Source organism: Kwoniella shivajii, chromosome 1, assembly GCF_035658355.1.
Source record: "Kwoniella shivajii chromosome 1, complete sequence".
Lineage (NCBI taxonomy): Eukaryota > Fungi > Basidiomycota > Tremellomycetes > Tremellales > Cryptococcaceae > Kwoniella > Kwoniella shivajii.
In genome coordinates this window covers 932,204-947,414 of record NC_085908.1, presented here as the reverse complement: position 1 = coordinate 947,414, position 15,211 = coordinate 932,204, and the positions used below count along the sequence as shown (strand labels likewise).

Sequence of the window (15,211 nt, the reverse complement as noted above, 5' to 3'; positions counted from 1 at the left end):
GAGACCAATCACTCCACTGACGAGGATGAGGTACCATACAATGCATACAATGCATATGAGACCGAAGCCTGTACCTTCAAAGGGCCTCGACACCCCTCTCATATGCGCTGTCAACCAGATATAACTTCTGCAGGGACGACTATAGTCAGTTGCGTTTGTGGAGACAAGCGTTTTACTGATATCACCAAGAACCCTGATACCGGCGACGACGCCATCAATTTGTCTCTAAAATGTACAATCACCCCATTCCGCAGTACTTCTTACAGTATCCTCCAACCTGATATTCTCGCTACTAGAGAGTACGGGGTACGAACGCTACATTCACTGAGAACTGTCCCTGTCTCTGCTGTTCAAAGTCTAAATACAGTCACAGGTCACCGGCATCTGAAGGTCCATCGTTCAACTAGATCTAAAAGTCAATGGATCCCCAACCCCGGAATGCAATACACATTAAACCCTGAAAATGAAGAGCTGGAAAAATACGATAGATATACCAGAAACGCGTTAAACACAGAGGTCAATGAAGCCAACGGCTTGGGACTTAAAGATTACAGGCTCGAAAGTATAGTCTCACTCAACGTCGACCCTCCGACATGCACTTTCCTCTTCACAAAGGGCGGTCCAATCGAATACGAAGATCCGGGGAATGTGCCGCTCGTCAATTATCGCAATGAAACCTTGCCTCCAGGGTCACAGACAAGCAAAATTAGCTTCAACGAGTTGGAGAAGTTGATTGATTGCTTTCCTGATGGTGATGTCAGTTTCTATAGATGATCCTTTCCTTATCCGATAGACTACTTCCAGAGTCTTGTAGGTACCGTTTTTATCATGAGAGTGCTAAAGATGTGAGTTGGTGTGGGTGAAGCCAGTTATGTCGACGACAATTCTATTGGAACATCCGTGAAATGACGGAAAACATTTGCTTGACTGCTTGACAGGGAATCTTTGAATTGAGCAATGTCTATTTTACTCAAAGCTGAAGTATTATTCCCTTAGCTTCGTTGCTCACGGATATCTTCATGCATGGATATACGACATTGATGGTTTATTTATATACCTGTGCTGTTCCGTAGGTGGTCGCCTCATCGATACATTCATACCCTTCGTAAACTGTTATAATGCTGTGCAAAATAGTGAAGATATCAGATCGTTCTTCTATCTTTGTGAAGAATCAAGTTGAAGCTAGTCACTTACCTCTCCTAATCCATACATTCGCTTGTGATAACTGATTCTTACTACTTTATCTCCTGCAGTCAGACTTTGCTCGGGGGTCATTGATCCTCCAAAGGCATCATCACCTCCACCATGAGACACGACTGTGGGAGGTCCACTTTGTATGACATGAATAGGTACATTGAAAGCTCTAGATAAAGCTTGGATCTGTAATTAGGATTGAGTGATATCAGCTCCTCCATCAATGAATATGGTTTTATTACTTGGATCACGCTTTTTAGGCATCGGAAGAAAATGTTTGGAAGATGAGAAAATCAGATAACATCGCTTACTTCAGGTTCACCTCCCCATTCACCTGTTTCAGCGACCAACTGACAATATTTCTTGAAATCTTTTTCGGTCATGATACCATCATCAGTCGCTCCTGCAGAATCTTCGCCGGTGATTGACGGTAAGAAAGGCATGAATTCGTCTGGATGTGAGAGCATGAATTTGGAGGCTGCGTTTCGGGTGACACGATAATTTTCAGCCTGGAGGAAGTATCACGAATGCAGATAAGGCGGGTCAGCACGAACAAGTATCGAAAACGGAACAAGAACAATGAATGCGGAACACTTACATCTTGTGGTGCTACTATTCCTATCTCAGCCAATTGATCCGCTATAGCTGAGAACATACAATGTCCATCCGGGGAAATCTGTATCCACAGAACCAGGGTATCAGTCTACAAAGTTCCCAAGCTCTTTCTTGGCCGGCACCGAGATGAAAGAAAAGAACACCTTACTCACCTCGTAAAGTTCTCTTCCAAGTGCAGTACATGCATCACCAATAACTCTGATTTCTTCCAAGCGCTCTTTCTCAAGTTGAGCAGTCCAATTGGGATCATCTGGAGGAGCAGAATGTAATAAAGCTTCTTGTTTTCTAGCTTGACGTTCTTCGAATTTTTGTCTACTTGATTTCTTTTTTTTACCGATCCCAATCCCATTTCCATCTCCATTATTACTTCCACCGCCAAATATACTTGCTATTCCGTTAGAGCTTCCGTTTCCACTACCATTTCCATTTTGTGCTGATGAAGGAGAAGATGGGATGGGGGAAGGAGCAGGAGAAGAAGCGGGAACTTGACCTTGTGTTTGACTCTGACCTTGATATTGATCTTGATCTTGAGTAATGGATGAAGGTGTCAAGCCTGATGGAGATGTCGAATGACCAATCTCTTTTTCCCTAGCAGCCATGTTTTCCAACACTATACTCTCTTCAACTTCAGCTGGACTCAACGATATTGCTGGAGGAGGTAAAGTACCCCCTTGAGGAGGCGATATCATTTGACTCAAAGTGTTATTCGAATTCGACGTAGATTGAGGCGACGGAGATGTGGAAGGATCATTAGAAGGTGTAGAGTTAGGTGATAAGAGCTTTTTCAACGCTCGTCTTTTAGATCCTGGCATCTTAAAAATGCAAAGGTTGATTGATTTAGGGTAATGAAAATAAGTGATAAAGTCGTGTTTGATCTATTGAGCTTACACCGAGTGGATATGTCTTTTTTTGCTTGATAGTCGTGGTGTGTTTGTTGGAAGGGATTTACTACGACGGTCGCAGTCGAGTGAATGTTTTGATAATTGAAGAAGAGGATTAACAACGATAAAGTGGGACGCAGTAGAAATACCAAGAACATCAAAAATCAGAAGATGGGATGATTTATGACGCGCATTGGGTGTGGCGGAATTGGGGAATGAGATGACGAATCAACTCATGACTGAGTGGAGCAAAAACCTCATAAACTCCACCTTCATTTTGTATTGAATATACTTCACATCCGAGCGGGAACAACGGGAGTGTATTATCGTACTGATGTAGCTGCATAGAACTAGGTATCAAGAAGTTGAAACAACGATATGGATATAACGAATATCGTACGGAGCGAGATATTTCTAGAAAAGGAGGAAGAAAAACTAGAATCACAAATAGATTGAACTGATTACTATTGTACAATACTGTGTTCGAACGTTACAAGTCCAAAAAAAGAAAACAAACAAACAAACAAACAGATGATTACAATATGAAACCTATTTCTCTAGTCAGATCACTATGTAATCCACCACCGCCACCTGGATGCTTTGTCGTCGTAGTAGATGGATGTGGATTTGACGTTGCTATGGGTACGTGTCCGCTGATGTAAGATTCTGGGAAATTACCGAATCCACCTCCACCTAAAGCTTCGAACAGACCATCCAATGTACCCGGGGACATTGCACTCATATCAAAATGATTGGTATTTGAGTTTTCGTCTGAAATATTGTTGGATGCGTTAGCATCTGGTGGTGATATTGATGTATGTGCTGAGCCTGATGATGGAGTTGACCGAACTTGAGGGACAGTATTACTGATGGCGCTTGCCGTTGAACCTTGTCTGGCATATGAAGGTGATGCATCACAAGGAGCGGCTCCGGGGATACCCTCACCCGTTCGAGTAAACGTCCTTGCAGCTTTCAACATGTCACCGTATCTCACGCCTGAGAAATGGTTATGACCAGGGGCTGAGTTAGGCGAACTGTTCAGTTGATTGAGGAGAGCAACAGCCAACCAGTAGAAGGGAAGTGCATCTATGAAGTAATGGAGGTTTAGCTTGTGCCGCAGGTTAAAAGGTGTCATTGTAGCACTCATGTTGACTCACCTTCGCAATAATTCAAAGTCTCCTTTGCTAATTCCGGTTCGCGTGTTGTTGATCCACTAGAACCACTTTCTGGGCTGATACCAGTAGTTACGATACTTGAAGGCGATATGCATAGCTTATCAAAATCCCAACCCTCTCTCCACTGATGATAGCGACATACAATCAGCTTTTGTTTCATCAAGCTATCAAGACTCAGACTTACTTTCTGAAGTCCCATTCCGAATCTCCCTCGCAAACCATCCTTCGTTATTCTACCGAGATCCGTACCATCTTGAGCCAACATTCTCTTGGACGGTCTTAACCAACTACATCCAACCCAAAGATCGGTCAAATCCCGCCAATCACCTCTGTCTCTTTTACCTTCTCCGATATCGATCACGCCTTTCAATAGTGTCAAAACCATCGACATTCTGGCAAAAGGGCCAAAGTCCTGTGTATTCAAAAGATTGTAGAATTTGGTATCGGCGCTTTCATGGAGATTGTCGAAAGCGCCAAAAGTAGGTAAAAAGAAAATCCTCCTCATAGCTTCATCCAGACTTATAGGTCGATACTTCTTGGCGGCTTTGAGCCAATCAACAGCCGTAGGAGCTTTCCATACTGGGTCAGGAGCAGGTAATGGCATGAATGAGATTTCACAAGACGAGAGTATACAGGGAATATTTGACTCGAGAGCAGAGACCAAATCCAGTTGATATACCAAGTAGGCGGTTCGGCGTCGAGTTTCAAGCTGAATCCATTGTTTCCAACATCGATCGAGATCGTTCGGTGTGAACGGCTCAACGGGAGTATTGATTTTCAGTACGAAGTGATCCGCCTCGGGAGTGAAGAATCCGATTTGACGGGTTATCTACAAGCAATTACCGTAAGATATCGTTCGGGTGATATATGTCTGGCAATGAGCTCACATTTATTATAGTGCCCATAAACATATTGGCTGTGACTCTTTCATGTTCGCTCTCACTCAGGAAGTTTGGCGCATGATACAATATCAGCGCCTGAAGTAGAGCAACATTGTACTCCGTCATAAGCACACCTTGTGCCAAGGAAAATGACTAAACCAATGTCAGCGATGTTCCTCACAATGCATGTGAGGTAGCAACACACCTTGACAAGCATATTGGTCTTTTCGTTCCGTACCAGCGGTCCATTTTTCCAATCGTTGACTTTCTTTGAATCGTACTTTTTATCATCTGCACTTCTGTTCCAGTTCGTTTCATATATCTGTTCCCAACTTTGATCCGGAACGACAGGTCCATCGAGGGCTCGAGCTGGTCGCGGTAGACCACTCATGCCTAAAGCTTGCAGCACAACGTTGTCGGCTTCCGTAGCGCTGGTTCGTATCCCGCCCACGGTGCAAATGGCAAAAGCGAGACACGCGGCGGTATCATTGAGCTTGAATGTGGGCATATGGACGAATGAGAAATGATTCAGAACGGTGTGATATGTACGACAAGCCATAACAGACAGTGTACGTAGTGGAGGCAAAGCCCAATGAGGGATTTGATAAACACCAGCGAACCTTTCGGCGGGGAGACTGTCACAATTGTTAGCTTGTTTGGCTGAAAGCAAGAGTATAAAGCCAAACTCACTAGAAAGGGCTGGTCTTATCGAACCACTCCTGACCAGCAGTCTTGTACATTAAATCGTTGTCCATCCTAAGCAGAGGTCTTTCGGGATTGGGGTTTGATAGGGTCTGAGGTACTTCGTACATCGCCATCTGGTCCAGAATTCCTTTGAGTGTTGGTGACATCGGTACTGGTTGCTCGCTGTTCTCCGGATACGTCTCATCTGGAGTGGGAGGAATCATGCCAAACGCGGAAGGTGAGAACAGAGTAGACAACGGAAAAGGTGAGGATGGTTTGGGAGAATTTCCAGTATGGCCGGAACCTGCTGTACCTGACATGCTTGAAGCGAACATTTGCATCTATACTCATACTGAATAAGCATACGAGAAATGGTTGAAACAAGTCGACTTACCCATCCTAATGCACTTCCCAGATCATTATTTGAGGGTTGGGTCGATGGCAGCGTCAAATTCTGCGTCGATATCGAGTCCTTCTTTGGGGAGTTCGAGTTGTGTTGATGCGAGGGCAATTGCGTTTGCGATTGCGTCTGCTGCTGATTTTGCATCATCGTCTGGTTCTGGTTTTGACTCAACACTCCCTGAGTGCCCATTGCGGACAACCAGCTCATCGCGCTGAGAAAATCCCCTCCTGAGGGATCGACAGAAGCGGATGCTAACGTCGAATTCCCATTCGGTTGCGGCGTATCTGTCGTTATTGTATGCCCGTTCTGATCACCGCTATGACCGTTTGTTGACGTCGTGCTATCAAGAGTGTTGACGGCCTCTTGTTCTCTGTTTGCGGCTACCGCAGCTTCCATCATCATGTTGATCGTTGGATTGTTTGCCCAATCAGGAAGATCTCTTTGTAGATCTGGGTTCTCTCCCGAAGGTACGCCGCCTGGATAAGCCATCGAAAGTAAGACTGAAGCGTCTTCAAGGTGATTGGGATCATTCAGACTGTGAAATGGTTGGTTTTGTTGGAACATTGGAAGAAGATGGGGGGTATAAGCTGAGCCTTCCGGAGCGCTGCTTGATCCGTAAAATGGGTTACCAGCGGAATAGACTCCACCATTGCCCATACCATTTTGACGAGAAAATCGACTGCCATCAGGATGTCTTTCGTCGTCTTCACCTTCAAAATCATCTTCGAGACTGGGATCAAGGCTAGGGTCGACACGCGGTCTATTAGCCTCTCGGTCGTCATCGCCACTGGATTGTCGAGGATGTTTTCGACCTCCACGATGCGTAGGTGATGCCTCACGAGCATCGGTGCGAGACGAAGATATAGGTACGCCGGGATAATTTCGATGGGGTGCGGGGGGTGACTGGGTGTTTCGGTCGGTAGGTGGAGGGGTCGGATGGCATCTCCTTCTGTGACGCAAAAGGACGTCACTGTGAAAGGAACAGTATGCTTAGTCAGCGGTGTATTGAGATGATAATATAAGGGCTGATATACCTTCTGGCGAATGCTTTAGTACAATCTTTACATTGGAAAGGTCTGTCATCTTGGTCTAAAGAGTGAAAGAAAGTAATGGTCAGTCAGGGAAGAGTCTCGTCCGCTAGATCGAAAGAAGTACACACGTTTTCTTTGATGTCTTTTCAGATATTCCATACGACTATAAGTCTATTTTCCCCAAAGACTATCGTCAGCCTCTGATCCTTTGTGAGAACATGTTACCTGTTAGGAAAGATTGACATACTTGTCCACATCCTACGAACGAACATGCAAAAGTTTCTTTTTCTTTACCTTCTTTACCTCTACTTCTGCCCGCGCTTGTGGGTGTGAGACCTTCCACGGGCAGACCTGTCGTAGGGTCAATGGGTGAGACCGCACTTTGCCTCCTTGCGGGCATTGTTGATAAACCTTTTCTTTCTTTCTGTTTGCTTTCGTTTGAGTTTCACCAAGATCTGCTATGTAGTGGAGGGCGGTGAGACGAATGAAGGTGGAGAGATGGGTGGGGTGGAGGTGGAGGGTCGTGAGTTTAAATAAATACAAGTGGTGAAAAGTCGATTTCTTCCGTACTATTTGGCCTCAGAGATACGTCAATTGCTGAGCTGTGGTAGATATATTGTTCTACAGCTGCTTGGTACTTGTCGCTGACGGGGTATGATATGCGTTTGGTTTGACTACAGGGTGTTTGGATCGACAGTCAACGAGGTAGATGTAGGATAGAGTAGGAATGAACAGGTGGGTGAATGATAAAGGTGGAGGCTGAAATGAGAGGGAGAGAAGGGGGGACTGTTCAGGTGGAGGGGGGTTTGGGGGGTGGAAAAGGGAAAGACGTTTGACAGAAAATAACTACACACACTCATCACTGATTCAAAGCGTTCAGGGTCTGAATCAAAGTGAGGTGCATATATCGCCGGATATCCCGATAGATGTGGCAATTATCACCATCTTACCTTCGAGATTTCTGAAATATCACAACGTCCACCTCATGGGCTTAGCTATTCATGATTAAACATTCTCGACGCATCAAACAAGAATCGGTCATTAGAAGACACATTTACAACTCGCTAGAATCGAATAGCATCAGTAGTCGATAATCTTCAAAATGATCCAAACGATTTTACGACGTTTACCGACCTCATTCACCAATTCATTGGCAGGACCATCCCGACAATCCATTCGACGATGTTCGTCCTGTCCTCCCGCTAAACCAGCATTCACACCTTTATCCAGACCAACGTTACTCTCTCAAATACCCTCATTATCATCGCTCAACTCAAATCCAAGGCCAAATATCTTGTCGCGAGCACAACCGTTGATCATGCAAGTTAGAGGTATGAAAGTGAGAAGTAGTGTTAAGAGGTTCTGTGATGGCTGTTCTGTCGTAAGAAGGTGAGTGAGCGTGTTTGTGTTCCTGAAGGTTCATCTGGGGTATTTTGTTTTGGTGTAATCGGGGATAACGGCTACTGATACTTTATGAAATGTATAGGAAGGGAAGAATATACGTTATTTGCTCAAAGAATCCAAAGCACAAGCAAGTAAGTATTCAGCTGACTTCTCGTCTCCATTGTCCTTGACTGTTGGCTGACGCAATCTCCTTAGCGACAAGGATAAGATGTGAGATCGAGTACAATATATTGTAATGCACGACACTCATGATCACCCAGATTCAAGCCGCAATTCCGAGCAACCATGACCAGAGCGTATCTACATATGTCCATCAGCTTACCGTCCTACTGATCTGTTCAGCTATGTGGAAATGCCATCTACGATATTATATATCTGTTGATGTGATGACGAATGTTCCTTGTGAGATCTTACTTTGACGGCAAACAGCAAGAAACGGAACAACCGTGTCAGAATATTGATATTTCATTACTGATATTCCGATAACCTTTCACCTTTCTTCCGTATTGGGCTGGAAGCCTACCCGAACGCGGCCGCATCGCTGGTAGAGGTGTTCATCCGTATGTTAAAGTGTGATTACCAATCAGGCCCAAATGTGTCGTGAACATCTGTTGGAAGAGATCTGATGTAGAAGAGCCTTTGAAACACCTGAAAGGACTTGAGCCAGTTTCTCGAGCGAACGAACGATCGTAGTAGACGAATCGCACGAAGAAATCACGAGAGTTGGAGGTTGAAGAATCTCGTATCTCTTTATTTTGTCTGGCACAATCCAAATCTGCAAGTTTATTGAACATTGAAAGAAAACGCGACGTCATGACTCGCTATAATGTCTTGGAACATTGTGTCCTCTCGGTTCATTTGGGCCATGACTCTGGACCTTATATAGCTGTTCTCTACAATCATCCTGTTCTATTGATTGATATCTAATTGTATGCATAGATGTATATGAGATGCCACGGACAGTTCATAACCCTCATCTCATCAATGATTGCCGGCGTTATCTTCACCCCCCACCCCACGTATGCGGACTTTTATGCAATATACCATTGTGGCGATTGTTTCTTTATATAACCGGGTAATTGTGATATTGCGCCACGCGGTGGTATCGTCATCAGAGTACTGGGTCCAACGCATGTCATCCCATTGTTCCTCATTCATCTTCACCATCACCATCCCCATCACCATCCCAACCAACCCACTCTATTACAACCTTTTATCTCACTTGCTTGAACACTCCATCGCAAAGGACAGACCCGCAAATTTCAAAAACGTCGTTGAACAGCTGTTTCATCTCTTAATCGAACAAAGCGAACCACACCAAACGAAATTTTGGCGTGTTCATTAATCAACCTATAAACACGACATATTCGTATTGTCAATTTCTTTGAATTTTTCGCCCATAACATATATCAAGCAGATCAAGATAGACATATCGCTCGTTCACATTGGAGATTAAATACTTTCTTATCAAGATATAAATTAGAAAATAACTCGAAAAATGTCCGTCGAACTTAGTCCCGCTAATCAATTAGGATTCCCTCGTGAGTCATCCCATCCCGTCTGGCTTCTGCAAGCTTTCGTTTTGGTCAAGCTCGCTCTCGTTACTTTAGTCGATTCTGTCACACCATTTCATGCCCGTGGTTGGGAAGACCGAGATTACTGAAATGCCTTATTCACCTTTGACTCCTCATGCATTCTACCAAGTCTACAGTGTTCGAACGACCACTTAGCTGACTGTCTTTTACACCCTCAATAGGTCCTCTAACAACCCTTACCAAAAAATCATTATACATTCACAATCCCAATCCTCATCCTGTAGCTTTCAAGGTAAAAACTACTGCTCCCAAACAATATTGCGTTAGACCTAATTCAGGTAGAGTAGAAACAGGTGAAACTGTTGAGGTTCAAGGTAAGTTGATTTCTTTTGCTTATACTAGCTGAGAGATTATCCCATCGTATATCGTGAAGAAGTGAAAGCTGATCATGAGAACATTACAAGTCCTTCTTCAACCTCTTCAACAGGAACCTCCACCTCACGCAAAATGCAAGGATAAGTTCTTGGTTCAATCTGCTTACATCACTCCTGATGAAGAGATGCACACTCTTGGTGAAATGGTGAGTTCTCTCTCGTCGAACCAATCTCTTTGGACGTCGTACTGACTTGGTTATATTTCGTAGTGGGCTCAAACCGAGAAGACGAACAAATCCGCTATTCAAGAACAGAAAATCAAAGTGGTTTACGTCGCTGCAGAAGATGGATCCTCCAATCCAAATGGTATTCCAGAAGAAGCTGAAGACAACGCTGGTGACGCAAGTAGATTAGAAGAATCTGTGAGTGGAAAGATCAGCGCATCCTCTTTATTTTTGCTTTTGCCATCTGTCTTTCCTTGTGGAGAACAAGAGGGGGATTTGACGTTTTTGCTTTGTTGTTTTTTAACGCGCAATATTGAACGATTCCCCATTCTCGATTTATTCTATTCCTATATCAATCACTGAATTTGCGAAATCATGCAATCTCAAATAAAAACAAAAATCCAAAACCCAAATATTTTGATATTGTTCTCTTCTTTTTTCATTCTGCCTCCATTTCATCTCATTGAATTGTCCCCATATCTCAACTATCAACTATTTCTTCTTATGCGATCCCCAATCCCGCAGCATAATCACCCAAGTGATGGGTTGACTCGCTGGACAACAAAACCGGACAAGGAATATGATCCAATGTTGTTTCGCAACGCTGGCTTTTCTTATTGGGAGACTGAAAAGCCACCTTACATTCCTCCTCCATTCCCTGTTCGTATATCTATCTGTTATACTGTTATGATCTTGTCAACCCTCTTCACTCTTTCTTCTAGCTCAATTTCTTTTCGCTCTGACACAAAACACGTAAGACCGGCGCTGATTTCACATAACTAAATAGGCAATCTTCTCTCACGCCCAATCATCGCCTTCTCAATCCCACCCACTTCCACCTGCGCAAGATAAACCTATTCCTGTTCCGGTCGAAGTATCACCTCCTTCAACAGCTGCACACGTACCAAAATTACCTGATCTCACTCCTACTCAAGCTGGATCCACCAATATCGCATTGGAAAAATCACTTTCAACCACAACTTCAGATTCTGATAAATTAGCTGCAGCATTAAAAGAAATCGACAAACTTCGATCTGAATTAGAAGAATATAAATCTCCTCAAGTAACAGGTCTAAGAAAGCGTGGTACTGGAACCAATGGAACTTCTGGATCAGGAGCTGAAACAATCGTAGAAAAAGCTAAAGATGCCGTTGCGAATTCTTCAGTTACAGCAGGTGGTCAACAAGGTGTACCACTTGAAGTTGTAGTGGCTTTAGTAGCTGGTGTTTTCGTCTTGACCTATTTATTCTTCTAATCGTGCCCGTGTTCACCTTTTGAACGGAAAAAGAAAAGGTTTCATCAGGTCGGAAGACCAAGAGGAAGAGGTGTTAGAAGCGAGTTGTCAGATTTTCTTACTTTGTTCTCAATTTTGATTTCTATTTTGTCTATTACATACATTTCGTAGCTTGTGAAGTAATGATCATCCATTTGTGTTTACGGGATGGGATCACCGGTAAAAAGAAGAGAGATGAGGAGATTTTAAAAATACATGGGTTTTGTAAATTCTTTCAGTAAGATGAATTGGGCTTGTAATTGCTGGCTGTTCTCCCGTCTTGCATTCTTAGTCCTTGAATCATCTTCACATCATGTGACATTTATCATCATCGTTCGAGATCATTACAAGAGGTTTGAGTGATGTTCGTTTTCAGGAAATATCTAGTTGTTAGTCGGGTGCATCTTTGGAGCCCCTCGGTGGAGGATGTCCGATCGAACTAGTAATGTTGATCACCATGACGATCGGAGTGAGCGAAAATAATCATAATTCAAAATGGTGTAAACAAAAACAGTTTATCGTGCCGAAGATCATTATCTCCATGACATTAAAGAAAAGCAATAATGCCTAAATCTCGAAAAGAACCTAAAAAAGAAGTTCCAATCAGCGAACTTGAGAAACCGACATTCTCGGAACCTGCAACAGACGAATTGCCCTCCCAAACTAGGACCAAGAAGAGCACCAGGACCAAGGCTGAGAGCAAATCCAATGGTGCTTCAACCTCAAATCCACCCTCAAGACCGAGCTCAGGTATAGAGCCTCAATTCAAGTCAAATGCCAATTCCAAACCTAAACCCGAACCTAAACCCAAATCCAGAGGTGCTAGAGTGTTATATTGGCATAGAACGGACCTTCGATTAACTGATTCGCCCTCGTTGAAAAACGCTTTAGATATAGAAGACATAGAATCTTTTTGGCCAATATGGTGTTTCGATCCTGAATACGTATACAGAACTCGTGTCGGTGTCAATAGGTGGCAATTCTTATTAGACTCGATGGAAAGTATAAGTGAAGAATATAAGAAATTGAATGGGAATCAAAGATTATGGGTATTAAGAGGAAATCCAGAAAAAGTAATTAAGAAGCTAGTTGAGGAATGGGATATAACTCATCTGTGTTTTGAGAAAGATAGTAACGCTTATTCCAAGGTGAGTATCTTGTTCTTCGTCCTGAATCAGAATTGTGATGTTTGTAAAGCAAGCTGGTCCCGTAGCTAATTCTACGAGTTCGCTGTACTTTCTATATAGGTCAGAGATCAGAAGATAATAGGTCTAGCAAAAGATCTAGGAATACAAGTTGTCATGACTCCAGGTAGACATTTGTACGATCCTGATGAAGTGATCAAGAGGAATAATGGTAAACCCACAATGACACTACATCAATGGCAAGCTGTGAGTGAATATACCACTCTAAAGGTATACATCGATGCGGCTGCGATTTATGACTGACTCTGAGCAATCACAACAATGATCTCTTCAGGTGACCAATAAGATGGGCGAGATACCTCATCCCACCCCTGCGCCGGAATCGATTCCTGATCCTGGACCATCTACTTTGAAAAACGATGAAGATCAAAAATGGGGCGAATACCAAGGAGTAGACATGAATAGAGGTATAAGAACAGGTACAGACACATGTTTTGGTGAGTCCAACTGATTGTTTTCGGGGGTTAGTCACGATCCATCTTCTTACGATCTATCTACATCGTATCCCACTCTTGTCTCTCATCTCATTGACGCCTTGCATTGTGATTTAGAATCAATAACTGGACCTTCATTGAACCCATTCTCAGTGCCTACAATGTCTCAAATGGGGTTCGAACAAGCTACAACGACGATAAGAGGAGGGACTTCAGATGGTCATAAACGATTAGATCTATTCCTTTCCGATTCGGACAAAGTAGCGAAATTTTCAAAACCAGGTTCGGCACCAACTTCACTTGAACCCTCAACAACGTTGTTGAGTCCGTATATCAAATTCGGCTGTGTGGGAGTAAGAGAAATTTGGTGGGGATCAAAAAACGTGGTTGACATTTGGAAGAAAAAAGGTGGTAAAGGTGAAACGAAAGAACCTGAGAACATGTTTGGCCAAGTGAGTGTTCTCACCTCTTTTCTTTCATAAAACGGAATTCTGAATAACTGTTCATTCATACAGCTTCAATTCAGAGATATGTACGCATGTGCAGAAGCTGCTGTACCTCATTTTGAGCGAATACGAGGTAATCCAGTGTGTAAATACGTTGCCTGGTCATTACAAAACCAATATGATTCAGATGGAAATGAGATCTTACCTAGACCAAAAGATGAAGATGAAATTGCAGAAGAAAGATTCCAAGCTTGGCGTGAAGGCAGAACAGGTTTTCCATGGATAGACGCATGTATGAGACAATTGAAACACGAAGGATGGATACATCATTTAGCAAGACATAGTGTAGCTTGTTTCCTTACAAGAGGTCAATGCTATATATCCTGGGAAAGAGGAATGGAAGTTTTTGATGGTAAGTCAATTTATTCCTTTCTCCCCAGTAATGATTTCAGCTGATCGTCAATGGTCGGTAGACTGGTTAATAGATTGGGATCCTGCTTCAAATGTAAGTGTATCGTACATTCATCGAGATGCGAAAAAAAAACGAGTCATGAGCTGATGACCCATCGATTCAATTCCAGCCTGGCAATTGGATGTGGTTGAGTTGCTCAGCTTTCTTCTCTCAATATTGTCAGTCACTCTGCGTCCTCTCTTGACATTTGGTCAATATTGACAACGATAACCTGTAGTCCGAGTGTATGGTCTTGTATCTTGGCCACAAAGGACCGATAAGACGGGTGCGCTTGTGAGAAAGTACTGTGAGCGATTCTGCCTATTCGCATATCGAGGAGGAATATTGATGATGTGTGCTAGGTCCTGAATTGAAAGATTTCCCAGATAAAGTAAGCTGGATCTCTACTTCCTATTTGATGCTAATGCTTTGGCTTATTGATGTTCATATCATCGCAGTACATCTACGCACCTCATCTGGCTCCTAGGGGTGTACAAGAGAAAGCGAACTGTATAATAGGAGAAGATTATCCATCACCGATATTAGATGAACAAAAAGAGAAGGATCTTTGTATAGCAAGATTGAAAGATGCTTTTTCATTGGGTTATCACGGGAACGATGAAGATGTCTTGAATGGTACTGCGAAAACAAGACTCAAAGAACTACATGCAGAAAATGGACATACTCATGAAAAGAAAGAAGAGGAAGATAAGAAGAAGCGGAAAAGGGACGGTGAAGGTGCATTGGATAAATTCATAAAAAGGGAAAAGAAATAGGTCAAGCAGGTTGCATTAAAGCTATATTTCGGGATGTTCGTTTCAGGTTCTATAATGGACAATGTACAGGATTGTATGTATGGCTATGTACTAGACTGTGACAGATGCTGTCCTGACCTAAGCATGCACCTATCCCAGTACTTGGTTGTTGATTTGTGTCTCTGAACGACAAACATGAGTCAAAAGCCACCTGTAAACTCTTTCGTGTTGGATCGGAGCCGGTTA

At 43.2% G+C, this 15,211-nt stretch overlaps 5 protein-coding genes across 5 annotated transcripts; 3 read left to right on the top strand and 2 right to left on the bottom strand.

Annotated features, from left to right (window-relative positions):
* Window positions 1-1,094: 1,094 nt before the first annotated feature.
* On the bottom strand, window positions 1,095-2,621 carry IL334_000359 (uncharacterized protein; the record flags this gene model as incomplete). Its single annotated transcript, XM_062932143.1, has 5 exons — window positions 1,095-1,121; window positions 1,195-1,380; window positions 1,506-1,703; window positions 1,793-1,870; window positions 1,962-2,621. 5 exons carry the CDS (start codon window positions 2,619-2,621, stop codon window positions 1,095-1,097), a joined length of 1,149 nt encoding a protein of 382 aa, XP_062788194.1.
* Window positions 2,622-3,225: 604 nt separating this feature from the next.
* Window positions 3,226-7,264, bottom strand: IL334_000358 (uncharacterized protein; the record flags this gene model as incomplete). The annotated part of the gene is made up of 10 exons (XM_062932142.1): window positions 3,226-3,776; window positions 3,848-3,989; window positions 4,050-4,694; window positions 4,753-4,899; window positions 4,952-5,381; window positions 5,437-5,771; window positions 5,825-6,803; window positions 6,868-6,922; window positions 6,993-7,035; window positions 7,112-7,264. 10 exons carry the CDS (start codon window positions 7,262-7,264, stop codon window positions 3,226-3,228), a joined length of 3,480 nt encoding a protein of 1,159 aa, XP_062788193.1.
* A 702-nt stretch (window positions 7,265-7,966) lies between these two features.
* Window positions 7,967-8,475, top strand: IL334_000357 (50S ribosomal protein L36; the record flags this gene model as incomplete). The annotated part of the gene is made up of 3 exons (XM_062932141.1): window positions 7,967-8,253; window positions 8,351-8,399; window positions 8,464-8,475. The coding sequence occupies 3 exons, from the start codon at window positions 7,967-7,969 to the stop codon at window positions 8,473-8,475; spliced, it is 348 nt and encodes a 115-aa protein (XP_062788192.1).
* A 1,291-nt stretch (window positions 8,476-9,766) lies between these two features.
* On the top strand, window positions 9,767-11,656 carry IL334_000356 (uncharacterized protein; the record flags this gene model as incomplete). The annotated part of the gene is made up of 6 exons (XM_062932140.1): window positions 9,767-9,809; window positions 10,025-10,177; window positions 10,268-10,383; window positions 10,447-10,599; window positions 10,927-11,061; window positions 11,189-11,656. 6 exons carry the CDS (start codon window positions 9,767-9,769, stop codon window positions 11,654-11,656), a joined length of 1,068 nt encoding a protein of 355 aa, XP_062788191.1.
* A 581-nt stretch (window positions 11,657-12,237) lies between these two features.
* IL334_000355 (uncharacterized protein) lies at window positions 12,238-14,986 on the top strand (the record flags this gene model as incomplete). The annotated part of the gene is made up of 10 exons (XM_062932139.1): window positions 12,238-12,822; window positions 12,922-13,065; window positions 13,154-13,316; window positions 13,431-13,765; window positions 13,829-14,171; window positions 14,233-14,264; window positions 14,341-14,389; window positions 14,449-14,517; window positions 14,573-14,601; window positions 14,669-14,986. 10 exons carry the CDS (start codon window positions 12,238-12,240, stop codon window positions 14,984-14,986), a joined length of 2,067 nt encoding a protein of 688 aa, XP_062788190.1.
* Between the last annotated feature and the right edge of the window lie 225 nt (window positions 14,987-15,211).